At 39.9% G+C, this 14,920-nt stretch overlaps 1 protein-coding gene across 2 annotated transcripts in view; it reads right to left on the reverse strand.

Annotated features, from left to right (window-relative positions):
- Positions 1-322: 322 nt before the first annotated feature.
- The window catches only part of STMN2 (stathmin 2), a 56,650-nt gene continuing 42,052 nt past the window's right edge, over positions 323-14,920 (reverse strand). For both annotated transcript variants that reach the window (XM_049854334.1, XM_049854333.1), the window contains exons 4-5: positions 12,757-12,948; positions 323-1,658 (exon numbers count right to left, since the gene is read on the reverse strand). In XM_049854334.1, coding sequence (XP_049710291.1) covers positions 1,599-1,658; positions 12,757-12,948 — 252 coding nt within the window. In that variant the 3' untranslated portion in view covers positions 323-1,598. The remainder of the gene's footprint in view (positions 1,659-12,756; positions 12,949-14,920) is intronic.

Consider the following 14,920-nt stretch of genomic DNA (forward strand, 5'->3'; position numbering starts at 1 on the left):
AAGTGGTTTGCAAAGGGCTCTCTTCCTCACAATTATTGAAGCTATGGTACCTCACTCAGTCCTGAATGGGTTTAAGGAGAACAGGTTGATAACTTCTCCCACTGTGAGGGCCTATCAAAGGGAGAGAGAAGAGATGCCGCCCCCACCGTTCCAAAAGGGAGGCAAATCAGCGAGGCCTTGGTGTCCTTCGAACGCTATTGTCTCTTTGCTTCTTGGATCATCTTATTCAATAGCTATCTTTTTAAAATCTGCTAACTCTAGGGCCAGACATATGAAGGAGCAAGAGAAGAGACCAAACCTTTATTAGTTCACAGAACTCCAATTCTTTATTAATCACAGCTTGCTCACAATGACATACAGGAAAATAGCACTAATGAAGAGTAATATGCAGGCAGCAACCTTCAGGAGTTGGGGGAGAAACGACTTCAAAACTGCGACTAGGTACTTAAGGTGGGTATCTGGTGAGTCTCTTAATTGGCACAAATGCCCTGCTAGCCCCCTTAACTGCATCGGCCCTCACAGATGGAATTATTATTTTTTGAAACAGGCAGGATTGCCTCACACTGGGGAAGAAAGACCAGCTTGAATGAAAGTCCACAGTGCTTTTGATTTTGTTTGTGCGCGTGCGTGTGTGTTTAAATGAAACAACCAGCTCACAGTTTCCAAGTGGAAAAATATTCAGTAGCATCATCAACTTGTACTATAGGTAAGAGCTTAAAATGAACATCATCAATCATGGCATCCACAAATAAGCCACCTGACACATTAATTAATTCATTCCATCAAAAGAACTTAAACTAGAGAATTAAGCCCACTTTATGAAGAACATTTTTGTGGCTGCTTTAACCATTTGGGTTTGGTCTTATGTTCAGCACTTTCAAAGGTTCAGCTTTTTGCTTCTACCCAGGTTGAGATCTGTCTTCTCATCCATCCCTTTCTAAAGTCAAAGCACATTTGTAGCACATAATCCAGTAGAAGCAGAAGTAAATGCTACGATTGGTGGTTTTTCTTAGCCTTGGTGGTTTTGTAGTTTCTAAGTGGTAAGTAGATTATGAGTAAACAAATGTGAAGGTTCATGTAGAGTTATAATACCTGTGATCTAGGCATGGTCTTGCTCAAACTCAGATTACAAAGCCGTTCAGGTCATTAGGCAATGGTGGGTTTCTAGCACCATAGACTGTCTACTGACCTCATTGTTCTGTTGGAATGAAAAGGGCAGGGAGTGGAGTCAGACATGGGGAGCTTCAAAAAGAACAGACCTAGCAAATCCATTTGAGTGGAAAGACACGACATCAAAAGCCTGTTACAGGACATGTAAGATTATGAAATAACTTGCATAATGCAATACTTGTATTTTTTAACAAAAATGTAAGTATTTACAAAATAAGATCCAAGGTATTTTTTAAACATCAAGCAAAACATTCTGCAAAGAGACCGCGTTGATTTTTTTTATTTTTGATTCTGTTTTTTCTTAATTTTTTCATAATGAGTTCTTTTTTTAAACCATGTCATACATTTCCCATACTGATATCGCATGATCCATTATAATATAGGCAGGGGGATTTACTAATGTGGGGCGTGCCATACCCTCCATCGCCTCAGCCAGACAGTTCAACCTGGAGCTCCTTGTTCCTGCGCACCTCCGCGGCATGCCGCTCCTAGAAAACATCAATGGGAGACATGTCACAGTGGCTCCTCGTCCGGTCACGCAGACAACCAGGAGAGCTGGCCCATTCCTTTGTAAGCCCTGTGCTTGACTGAAGTAACTGCATTTGATTTCTACCTTTAGGAATTTTTCCCATGTTATAAGAAAGGAAAACATCCATTCATCTGTTTATGGACATTTAGGTTGATTCCACCTTTTGGCTATTGTGAACAATGCAGTTGTGTACAAGTATTTGTTTGTGTTCCTGCTTCCAATTCTTGGGTGTTACTTCTTGGGGGCACTGAACTTCTGTTAAGGGTGATGGAAAAATTTGGAAATAAATAGCGGTGATAGATGCACAACATGATGAATGTAGTTAATGTCACTGAATTGCATGTGTAAAAATTGTTGAGATGGTGGCGTAGTGGTTAAGTGCTACGGCTGCCAACCAAAAGGTCAGCAGTTCGAATCCACCAGGAGCTCCTTGGAAACTCTATGGGGCAGTTCTACTCTGTCCTATAGGGTCGCTATGAGTTGAAATCAACTCAATGGCAGTGGGTTTTGGTATATGTATGTGTGCGTATATATATGTGTATATACATACACACAAACACACGTATATATATATATTCACCATAATACAAAAGATTTAAGAGGAGGGGGAGAACAAAAAGGAAAACATGAGATCAAAGAGGTATCATGTGTCATATTAAAGAAGATCTTACAAGGCTTCTATTGCCTTTAAAAAAAAATTTAATGCTGTATTTATTTAAAACACATGAGATCATCATGAGTCAGAATCGACTCAAAGGCAATGGGTTTAGTTTTTGTAAATGACCAAAGGTCATACGATTAAGAGAATTTTGAATGTTAATAATACTGTGTAAACCCAGAGGATAGCAATAAAATATCACATTGCTGTTTTCCTATCAGTTTTAATGTTGGTATTTTTCCTTTTCTATAATAATTTAAGGACTTTAGAATTGTTGAAAACAAAAATCCTCACTACTGGACCAATAAGCAATATCATGATAAATGGAGAAAATATTGAAGTTGTCAAGGATTTCATTTTACTTGCATCCACAATCAACAGCCACGAAAGCAGCAGTCAAGAAATCAAATGACATATTGCACTGAGCAAATTTGCTGTACAGGAACTTTTTAAAGTGTTAAAAAGCAAAGATGTCACTTTGAGGTCTAAGGAGCCCCTGGCCCAAGCCATAATATTTTCAATTGCCTCATATGCACAGGAAAGCTGGGCAACAAATAAGGAAAACCGAAGAGTTGATGCCTCTGAATTATGGTGTTGGCGAAAATATTGAATATACCATGGACTGTGAGAAGAGCAAACAAATCTGTCTTGGAAGAAGTACAACAAGAATGCCTCTTAGAAGCGAGGGCAGTGAGACTTTGTCTCACGTGCTTTGGATGTATTATCAGGAGGGACTAGTCCTCGGAGAAGGACATCATGCTTGGTAAAGCAGAGGGTTGGCGAAAAAGAGGAAGACCATCAGTGTGATGGATTGACACAGTGGCTGCAACCATGGGCTCAAGCATAGCAACAATTGTGAGATGGTGCAGGCCCGGGCAGTGTTTCATTCTGTTGTATAATTGTTCTTCCGCCACGAAAATTTTTGTGAAATAAAAAACTAGATAAGTCACATTTTCCATTTGAACACCCGTGTAAAAATCTTTTTTGTGGCAATCATTTTATTCTAACTTGCATTATGGACATTTCTGCTCTTGTCTCATCTGCTGTATTAGACTATAAGCTCACTGAAGGCCATGGCTGTGTTATTTCACTTTTGTTCTACTTGCAGTGAGTGCCTAGCACAGGGCTGTGCACATAGCAGGGAACTGCTGGATATTTACTTACACGAGGGTCTGAGGCTCTAACCTTCTGACTTGAGAACTGAACTTGCTGAGGAGGGAAAATGATGGGGGAAAGGTGGACCCAGTAGTTTTTGTCCAAGGTCCTACATCAGATGACTGTTAAGTACATTGCCTTGCATGTCACAGGTGCTGAATAACTTTTGTTAAGTTGAAATGGAGATTTTAAAATGTTATGTATAAGTAGTATTGTTTATTTTACTATGCGGAATATTGTTTATATTGCTTTTTTTTTCCCCTGAAGCTCCAGAAATTTCCTAGGTATCTTAAGAGTCTTAGTTCAGGGGCAATGACTTTGACCATCTATAAATAAATCCTATTAATCTCAGGGAGTCTCTGCTTACAGAGCTCTTTATAATTTGTTGTTGTTTGTTGGTAGGTGCTGTCGAGTCAGTTCTGATGCATAGCGACCCTACGTACAACAGAACGAAACACTGCCTAGTCCTGCACCATCCTTAAAATCATTGTTATACTTGAGCCCGTTGTTAAATTACTGTGTCAGTCCATCTCGTTGACAGTCCTCCTGTTTTTTGCTGGCCCTCTATCTTACCAAGCACGATGTCCTTCTCCAGGGACGGATCCCTCCTGATAACATGTTCACAGTACATGACACTAAGTGTCACCATGCTCACTTCCAACAAGCATTCTGGCTGTATTTCCAAGACATACTTGTTTGTTATTCGAGCAGTCCATGGTATATTCAATATTCTTCGCCAGTACTATAATTCAAAAGCATCAAATTTTCTTCAGCCTTCCTTATTCATTGTCCAGCTTTCACATGCATATGAGGTGATTAAAAATACCATGGCTTGGGTCAGGTGCACCTTAGTCCTCAAAGTGACATCTTTGCTTTTCAACACTTTAAAGAGGTCTCTTGCAGATTTGCCCCATTTTTATAATGCGGAGCATTTATTAGGCACTTAGAATGTATCAGACATGCATAAATACAGATGTTCTCTTTATTAATTATTTTAATCCTCACAACAGTCCTATGGTGAAGGCTCTGTTATCATCCCCATTTTACAGACGAAGAAACTGAGGCAAAACACAGAAAGCTAATGAACGTGTGTAAGATCACATAACTAACAAATGGCAGAGCTGGAATTCAAACTCAAAGAACCTGGCTCCACAACCCACCCTTTTAATCATTGCTGTATAATCTCAATGTTAATGCGAGGAGAAAATTTTCCAGTTGTGTGAAAAATGTGTCTTTTCAAATGTAGGCTTTGAGAAAAAAGGCATATCCTTCTCTACACTTCCTTCTAAGATACAGAATTGGAGTAAAGAGGAAGTTGACTCCGATCAAAGAATTTACAAGTAATTTTCTTTAATTGGTTTAAATGAGCTTTTTGTATATGTTCGGAAGCCCTGAAGAGAGGAAAAAAAGACATGTGTAGAGAGAGAAATCACGTTCTGTTTGGGAATGGCAGGGGAAATTAGCATGGATGCAGCTGCTTCCTCTCTTTTTATTCTGCTATTATAAGGAAAAAGATGCAGAGAAATCTTTTTCTCAGACAGAAAGAAACTAATTACTGAGAGTGGAGCTCTGTTGAAAAGTGAGAAAAAGCCCAGACTGTCACGGTGCTAGGGAAAAAACAGCACCTCAAGTCTAAAGATTCATATAAACTCGAATTTATAACAGGAAACACTGTTGTTAGTATTACTAGGCTGCTTGAGTGATTTCTGACAGTTTTGCGGTACACTTTCTATTGAACTCCAAATTAGTTATAAATAAATGGAGTTTTCCACAAGGAAAGAAAAGATATAATCTGTGAGCTTGAAGTAGCAATGTTAGCAAAAGGAAATTTAAATGACTTATTCTTAGTTTTTGGGAAAAATATTGTTTGCTTTCAGGCATTTAGAACATCTATTATTGGAAAATTTTACATTCAAATAATCAAATATGTGCTGATGAAACTGTAATGTGACTTTATATCAAAATGTTGGAGAATCAAAGGCAGACAAGCAAGAAGCATGTAATTTTCAACACTGCTTTTCTTATCAGCAAACTGTTTGCAATTATCAGAAGATCTTGAATACGGAGGTTACTACGACGGTTGTGATGGTCTGAGAAATCTCATCAAGAAGTCAAGGCTATTCTTTGATAATACTCATTTCTCTGTTGAGCTCCTAATAGTTTCCCGGCACCGTCAGAGGCACTGGGCTAGAATTACAGTATGTTCTGCAGCTTACCCTCTACCTCCCATCAATATAATGAAAAAGCCAAGTGTAATAAACAGTATATGCAACATTTGCTTGGATATGACAATATGTATTCAAGGTGGTTTTAGACAAAATTCTGGTTCTCTAAGAAAGGGTGAAGGAGCCCTGGTGGTGCAACTGTTATTAAAGCAATTGGCCGCTAACTGAAAGACTGGTGGTTCGAACCCACCTAGCCGCTCCAAAGGAGAAAGACCTGGTGATCTGCTCCTGTAAAGATTAAAGCCAAGAAAATTCTATGGGGCAGTTTGCCCCTGTCACACGAGGTTTCTACTGGTTGAAACTGATTCAACACATCCAACAACAAGAAGTTGTGACTTAGTAGGGAGATTTCTGTGTTGGAAGCCAAGAAATATGAAGTCTTTTCTTTTTCCTTTACTTTTGAAGTGCCCTCAAATTCACTAGGTATCAAATGTAAACAAGGGGCTTGAACTAGATGAACTAGGACACCAATTCCTTCTATGAAATTCTGTTACATGAGTCTGTGTAAATGCAAGTTGAGGTGAACATCATCAGAAACCCTTCTTTTTACTAACGACTATGCACTGGGAAACCCTGGAGGCATAGTGGTTGAGAGCTACGGCCGCTAACTAAAGGGTCGGCAGTTTGAATCCACCACGTGCTCCTTAGAAACCCTATGGGGGAGTTCTACTATGTCCTATAGGTCACTATGAGTCAGAATCAGCTTGATGGCAATGGGTTTGGTTTTGGTTTTTGGTTATACTACAAATGGGGGTCAGGAGTGAGTAGCCAGGGCCAAGAAAGCACATTTTCAGACTTCAAGGTGACAGTGGTCATGGTCAGCCACAACTTCCAATGCTCTTCCCATGGCTGCAATGTTTGTTGACTGACAAAGTATTGTCGCATAGCTTAGTGTGCAAACTTAGTATAAATGCTTGGTGTTAAAGAGACTTGGGTTCAAATTTTGACTCTACAGCCTACTTAGCTTTGTGATCTTGGCCAAATGGCTTAACCTCTCTAAGGACCAGGTTCCTTAGATGTGAAATGGGGATAATAACAGTATCTCCTTTTAGGGTTGTTGTTTGGATTAAGTGTGATGGTACATGCAAAATGCCTGGTCCATGGCAAGCATTCGATAAATGCTAGTTTTAACCTCCTTCTCTCTTTCATTATTCATTCACTAGACATGTTCAGTAGTAAGTACTTACACAAAGGACATTCATGAATGACAAGAAAAACAAATAATCACATAAGAGAAGGAAAGGTTAAAATAGATGTGAATTGAAATCCAGCTGAATAGTTACATATCATCAAAGTCATCTGAGGAAAGTAACCACTGAATCTTATTCCCTTAAGAAAATATATTTTTATTAATTTAAACTGCATCGCATGTGATGCTATTATCACTAAGGAGTCCCTGGGTGGTACAAATGGTTAACACACTTGGCTGCTAACTGAAGGGTTAGAGGTTCAAGTCTACCCAGAGGCACCTCAGAAGAAAGGTCTGGCCATCTACTTCTTAAAAATCAGCACTGAAAATCATATGGAGCAGACTTCTACACTGACGCACACGGGTTCCCCCGAGGCAGAGTCGGCTCGATGGTAACTGGCTTTTGTTATTATTACTAAAATAATGGCTATAATGTTTTCACTTGGCATTTTCTGTATTATTAGAGGTAAACTTACCAATTACACTTTTATTTACTAAATACTATACTTTGTGGTTGGATAGGGTAAAGCAGTTGTCAAGGCTGTCTGGGTTTCTTGCTTATCTCACTCCTGAACACCACTGAAAGCTACTTCAGTATTTATTACAATATTATGAGTTGGGCAATGCTGGCATTGATTAGTGGGTAATGCAGTCAAGGTTATAAAAGCAAGAAGACATGATACAATCTGGATTAGGTAGAGAATTCTGCAAGGTTCAGAAGTTCTCTTAAATGACTTACTTCATTAATCAACCCTCTGCACTCTCAGTAAAACCTACTGACTATGCCTTCGAAATCGTGAGTTCTTGAGGCTACCAAGCTCTTCCCAGTAGGTCCACATACTTCTCCTTACCCTCTTCCTGGCTGAGTTACATGCTTGATAAGTCAGTGGTATTTTCAACATATTTGGCTAGTTATGGTTGAAAATTTAACTAGGTTATTTGTTAAATATTATATAAATGGAAAAATGTGAGGGTAGAGAGAAAGGGGAGTCCCTGTGTAGTGCAAGCAGTTATAACATGCTCAGCTGCTAACCGAAAGGTTAAAGGTTTAAGTCCACCCAGAGGTGCCTTGGAAGAAAGGCCTGGTGATCTACTTTTGAAAAATCAGCCACTGAAAACCCTATGAAGTTCAAGTTCAACTCTGGAATACATGAGTTGGAACTGACTCCACGGCATCTGGTTTAGAGAAAGGTTTGGAAATACTTGGGAAAGTGAGACATTGGTGGATCAACTTAGCTAGGGAAAACTTATAAAAATTCTATATCCAAATTATTTTGTTGATGTCTGTAGTTCTTACTGAATTGTAAAGAAACTGAAACTATAAATCACAGCCAATATGATACTGGTGTGGATAATGCAAGAAAAAAAGACATTAGAATCCCAATTAACTGATCTGTTTCTCAAAAAGGCCTTGGCCTTCATAAAAAAATTACCACATGAATGTACATTTATATATTTGAAGTTAAAATTACATGTTTAATGAATGTATATATTTTAAAAATTATTATACTTCATTAACTGATTTTCTAAGATTTTAATCAGCGATCTCTTTACCATTTCCGGGTTGGGTGTGGTAAGAGAGCTGCTACTACTTAGGCTTCCTAAAAGGGCCAGGGGGTGAATTTTATGCAGGAGGTGGAGGAGGAAGGGACATGCTAGGGGAGAAAGTGTCCAATTTTTCCTGCATGGCAAGAACAGCTATTTTCCTCTCTCTTCCCCTTCCCACCTTTCCCTCTCTTGCTTTCTATTTATTACATCGTTTCAAGGCTAAGAAGAAATTTAAGTTCACTAGAGCAGGATGCAAAAGTGTCAGTCATAATCCACAGGTTGCAGTTCTGAGTCCTGGGCGTGACTATTTCTGTCACTCAACTTGACTGACGAATAGATCAGCCTAAAGCAGGTCTTTGTGACCCTCCTCCCACACCTCTGTCCACACTTGATTCTTTTCAATATAATGAGCTCAAGTGTTGGGATGAGGTGCTAAGGAAATAGGAAATTGAGATAATGAAAGAGTATAACATTTGTATTTGGAGTAAGGAAAGGCACTTTTCTGGAACAATGATGGTAAATACTTAAATATAATTTCTGGCTACTTAACAAGGTATACTCAACTCTGGTTCTCAACACTGGCTAAATATTAGTTTCTTCTGGTGAGTTTCAAAAATAATACTGATTTCTGCGTCCCATCCAGACAATGAAATCAGAATCTCTTATTTTAAAAAGCTCCTCAGTAGCTTCTAAAGTACAGCCAGAGTCACTTTTGCTTTAGGCCATCAGCTTGAGCTAAAAGCTGGAGCTAACATGGCTGAGACTCCAAGGGGTTCCTGGGAATTGACACCAAGGACCACGGTGAGGATATGCTCTAATGACTCAAACCTCTGATTAAGGAGATGAGGAACTGAGGCTGGATGGTAGGCCAATAGCTGCAAAAACTCATGTGGCATTGTATCACATTTCTTGCCTAATTGATAGGTCTTGTGAGGGCCGTCAAAGTGGTCAGCACTTAATGTGCTCGCATTGGTATGGACTTAGTTCTACTGACATTCTTTAGTGCCTTTGCACTTACTGCCTGTATTGGATCATAATAAATGTTGTCTTATTCTCTAGTTGTTGATGCCATGTTATTTGTGGCTGGATTTTATATTGTAAGCATTGGGAAAGAGATCGTAAATGCCTTTTGATGTCACATCCCCTTCCAGTCTCTTAAGCATATAGAAAGTACTCAATAAATACTCATTGAATGATTAATTCACTGGTAGGTGTCATTTCAGTGGTAATCACCATTCGATGTAGAAGATTCCAGAAGAGTTTGTTATACTGGCAGTTTCATGCATTTTCAGCCTTACTATTATTATTGATTCTCTCTTCAATTTCTAATTTCTAAACAGTAATTTCATTCAAGCACTAGAAATTGATTCAACTACTAGATAATGATCATAGGAATGCACTTTGTCATATTTCAGGAAAAAGCAAAGTAATTTTGGTACACATAAACAGTATGCAAACAAAACATTTCTACCAAATCTATAACATATTTAAAATAAACCAAATGGAAGTGAACTTCATACTCCCTCAGAAGGCAGAATTCCACCTTATTGAGGAGATAATAGATCTTGGCTGACATTAGCTGAAGATGCGATTAGATTTGATAAGTGTCTCCCCAGCTGTGGAACACCAGGGAAAACACGGCCCTAGAAATAATCTCAGCTGCATCATTTAACACAAGACAGAATACTGTCAGCTGATATTTAAATCAGAACAGGCTACAAAACACTGATTCTCAAGCCTGGCTACATATCGGAAATATCTGGAGAGTTTTAAAAATATATGGATGTCTGGATCCTACCCCTTGAGATTCTGCAGCTTGGTGTTAGGAATTTTAAACACCCCACAGGTTAATTTATTTTCAGGAAAAGTGTGTGTCAAGGAATCAGCACACCACAGTTTTGGGAAATCTATGTATATATATTCTGTCTGTGGAAGCTAAATCTGGGTGGGAGTTGGGAAGAGTACAAAAATAAGATGGTGGTGGGTGAATGAATATAAAAAAAAGCACATAGAGAAAAAAAGTTGCTTATTAAAGGCCAACACTTCTAGAAATACTAGCTAAAGGCGTGAAATTTATTGAACTGTTTTACAACTGAAATCAAGAGGGATATGCTGTATGTGTGTTTTTGTATGTGTAATTTTAAAAACATTAATGTTCCCTTGCTGCCAAAGATCTAAATCTTGCACTGGATATTGAAACTCTAATTGAGAATCCTGAGATAAGATTAGCATGGCCCACTCCTAGCAACTCCGTGTGATTTTTTGGGCCTCGGGTGTAAGACAGAGGTCAAGTCATAATTATCTCAAACGGTACACAGCAGTTCTGTGCCATCCCTGGTACCAGCACTTGTCAAGCAGGGAACAACACCTCCTCAAAACCAAAAAACCAAACCTGCTGCCATCAAGTTGATTCCAACTCATAGTGACCCTATAGGACAGAGAAGAACTGCCCCATAGGGTTTCCAAGGAGCGGCTGGTAGACTCAAACTGCCAACGGTTTGGTTAGCAGCCAAGCTCTTAACCAGTACGCCACCACACCTCCAACATCTCCTCAGTCTTCTAGAAATGTGTGAACTGAAGGCAAAGGAACGAAGACTGACTGACCAGGGGAGCACATTTTAGTCAATGGAACTTTGCTCTGCTGCATCTCAACAAAGCCCTTGTTATTGTATCGTCATATGCAACCTGCAGAGAGCTGAATTCTGCTGCATCCTCCAATCCTGATCTGATTCATTTAGGTGAAACACAGTGACGTAGCTCTGGGAGTATGAAAACACTAGCTTATAAATAAATTTAATCTCATCTTTAAGGTTTTGATAAAGTGTCCAGTGGCTATTCCAGCTCCTGCCAAGTGACTAAGTGCTTCTCTTCACACCTCTGAGAGCCTCGATGTCATACTGCTGTGTCTGAACCCACACAACTTTCCCCAGTGATGCTTTTGGAAATGTCTCAAGAGCACAAATGCCCATGAAAAATTTCCGGGTTTATTATATTGTTTTAGGTTTGGTATTTTTTTTCTTGTGTACCTTTTTTGGGGAGGTCTAGCCTGATATTGGGGCCCTGGTGGTGCAGTGGTTAAGCATTCGGCTGCTAACCAAAAGGTCGGCAGTTCGAGTCTACCAGCTGCTCCTTGGAAACCCGATGGGGAAGTTCTACTCTGTCCTATAGGGTTGCTATGAGTTGGAATAGACTCAATGGCAATGGGTTTAGTTTTTTTAGTTTTAGTCTGATATTTGTAATCAGAGAATGGGTGTGAAAATAAAGTATTTCCAGTAATTCAGGATAAGGCTGCCTGAACCAACTCTAACAGAAAACAGGGAGTTCCTAAGAAATACTCAGAAAAGGGGGACTGATGTTGTCTAAAGTCTCAGTACCCTGATGACAGGGACGGTTCTGTCTCTGGATCTCCAGTGCCTAATGCACACAGACAAAGCTAAACTACTCTTATCTATGCTGCACTTTTTATAAGTGAATATTTTTTTGAGGGGGACAGACTGTATAGGGCTTACAAAGCAGAAAGAGGATATTTTCCAGAGAACTCTAGCACTGCTCATCCTGACTCATGGGAATGAGTCTATGTTGAGGTTGATGAAGATAAATACACGAAGATATCAGAACTAGCTCCCCTTTCTTTGATTCCACGCAAGATTATTATTATACCCTAGTTTAGTTTATAGAAAAGAGCCCTGGTGGCGCACTGGTTAAGAGCTCAGTTGCTAACTGAAAGGTTGGCGATTTGAACCCACCAGCTGCTCCACAGGGGAAGGATGTGATAGTCTATTTCTGTAAAGATTTCAACCTTGGAAGCCCTATGGGGCAGTGCTATACTCTGTCCTATAGGGTCACTATGAGTTGGAATTTGGCTCGATGGCGATGGGTTTGGGTTTTTTTGGGGGGGGATTAGTTTTCCTAAATGGAGAGAATGGGCTTACCAGTAAGCATAAATATTCTGGTCTTTTCTGACAAATACATTTCCAATTTAAATAACAAGTTGGTCCTTAAAGTTTATATAAAAGTCTTTTATATATTTGAAAAGCATAAATCAACCTCTCTGAATCCATTTGCCACTGGAGAATTTGACAAAATTTCAGCTTAAATGTTGGATTCCTACTTCTCTACCATGTTGTTACCCCTCCCCACCAACCCCCGTGAGACCCACCCATGGGGGTTAGCTGACCTCTGCCTCTGCAGTAAAAAAAAAAAATGCCCGGGCATATGAGAGATCACCCAGACAGGGTTGCATATGAACACACCCATCTGCTCAAGACTCTACTGTGGTTACCTTTTCCTGGAGACGTTCAATAATAGCAGCTAGATTAGCCTCACGGTTTTCCTTAATTTGTTCCATTTTCAGGATCAGCTTTTCCTCCGCCATTTTGCTGAAGTTGTTGTTCTCCTCCAGAGCCTTCTGAAGGACTTCTCGCTCATGTTCCCTCTTCTCTGCCAATTGTTTCAGCACCTGGGCCTCCTGAGACTGGAGAAGAAAAACATCTTATAATCACCCAAATGCAAATCTGGCAGAATAATGGCCCGCTACTTTTAGGAACCCTGGTGGTACAGTGGTTAAGTGCTTGGCTGCTGATGAAAGGTTGGCGGTTAGAACCCACCAGCTGTTCCTTGGGAGAAAGATATGGCAGTCTGCTTTCATAAAGATTTATAGCCTTGGAGAAGGTTTATGAGGCAGTCCTATTTTGTCCTACAGGGTAGCTATGATTTGGAGCTGACTCAGTAGCAATCAGTTTGGTTTTGGTTTTTGGTTAATTTCAAATTGAGTTCTATTCGAATGAAAATTACTTCTGGCCGTGAGCACCATTGTCAATTCTGTACTCATCTGCATGGCTTAGAGTTTTCCATAGAATGTGGTTAGTTGGGAAATGTGGTTAGCTGAATTTTCAGCTGCGAATTTTATTTTGGACAGACTGTTTTAGAAGAAGCAGCATTTAACCCTCATTGAGGAGTATTTTTTTTAAGTTGCTGCCCAGCATTTATGCCACATGAAATGCTGTAATTAATCACTGGATGGTAACATTCCATGGAAGCCTCGGGAAAACGGGCAAGGACTGGGGTGAGTTCTGTCTAGTTCTTGTCACGTTTTCTTATCTGTAGGCTGCACCCTACCATGAGATTTCAAATGTTGCCAATCAAATCATCAGCCAATTCATTACGTCCTTTTATTCCACTCCCCTTTTCTTCTCATGAGTCAAATTCTCTTTGGAGACCTGAGAACAGGACAAACTTAATGTTCACTTGGCCACAGACAGGACAAAGTCCTTGTTCTGATCATTCTCCTGACCATGCTGAGGTCACCTGGGTAACCACTGAAACCCTGTGGTTTCTCAGTGGTTAGAGCAGAAACATCAGAGCCAGACTCACCCCCTCCCCCAACACTCCCACACTCAGCGCACTATTATTCTCCTGCAGCATCAGGAGACCATATGGCTTTGTACGGTGTATGCTAACCATCACCGGGGAGCTCGATAGAAAAGCAGATGTCTGGTCTCCACCCCCACAGGTTCTGTGGCCCATTCGTTGGTGAGGCCCAGGAATCTGTGTTTTTCACAAGCAGCCCCAGTGATTCTAACGCAGGTGGTTCGAAGCCTACCTTTTGAAAAACACACTGGCATGGGCTTTGGTGTCAAGCCTGTGTTAGCTCTGCTGGTGATCCTAGATGTGCTATTTAACTTCTTTGAGCAGTCATTTTCTCCTCCACAATATGCAGCAGAGAGATGTCTTACCCAGTACTGACCTACCGAGGTTTGAGATTAAATTATCATGCACTCATTGTTCCTGGGCAACTCTTTAGGATTAACTGATGCTCTGAGTTCAGCCTTCAAAGGAGTAGTTGTAAATATAAGTATCTAAACAATGGTAGATTAAAAAAAAAAAAAAATTCTGTGGCCTGTTAAGCATTGCTTATTTTTGAAAGCATTAATAGGAAAACATTTTAGTTGATGGTCGTGGTGGTGGGGTCTTACTGCAGAGACCCTGATGTATGAACAACATGGGGTCTGACAAGGCAAGAGACTTATCATCAGATAAATGCTACAGGAATGGTAAAATCCAACAGCTTCAACAGATTTTGTCGATATGTTTATAAGGAAGTTTGTCAGGAACAGGTCTACTGGTTCACTGGAGATTAGACAGAAAATCCTGGGAGCCAGTCCCATTTCTTGTATTAACCCTACAATGCTTCCATTGGCATCTTTAGTGGACCTATCACATTTCTGCTAGGTTTTAGCTTTCAGAAAAACTAATATAAATAAGGATAAAATATTATCATAAAATATGTTCCAAACCAAATAGAGCCTTTCTGGAAGAAACATGAATGAAATATTTTCTAGCTAGTTCATCCTCCTGCCTCTAGATGGGACTGTTGATAAACCATCCTAGATAGATTTTGCTTATTTTCTGTAATCAAGACTACTGAGTGTGTGTGTGAGAAAGTG

Source organism: Elephas maximus, chromosome 15 (assembly GCF_024166365.1).
Source record: "Elephas maximus indicus isolate mEleMax1 chromosome 15, mEleMax1 primary haplotype, whole genome shotgun sequence".
NCBI lineage: Eukaryota > Metazoa > Chordata > Mammalia > Proboscidea > Elephantidae > Elephas > Elephas maximus.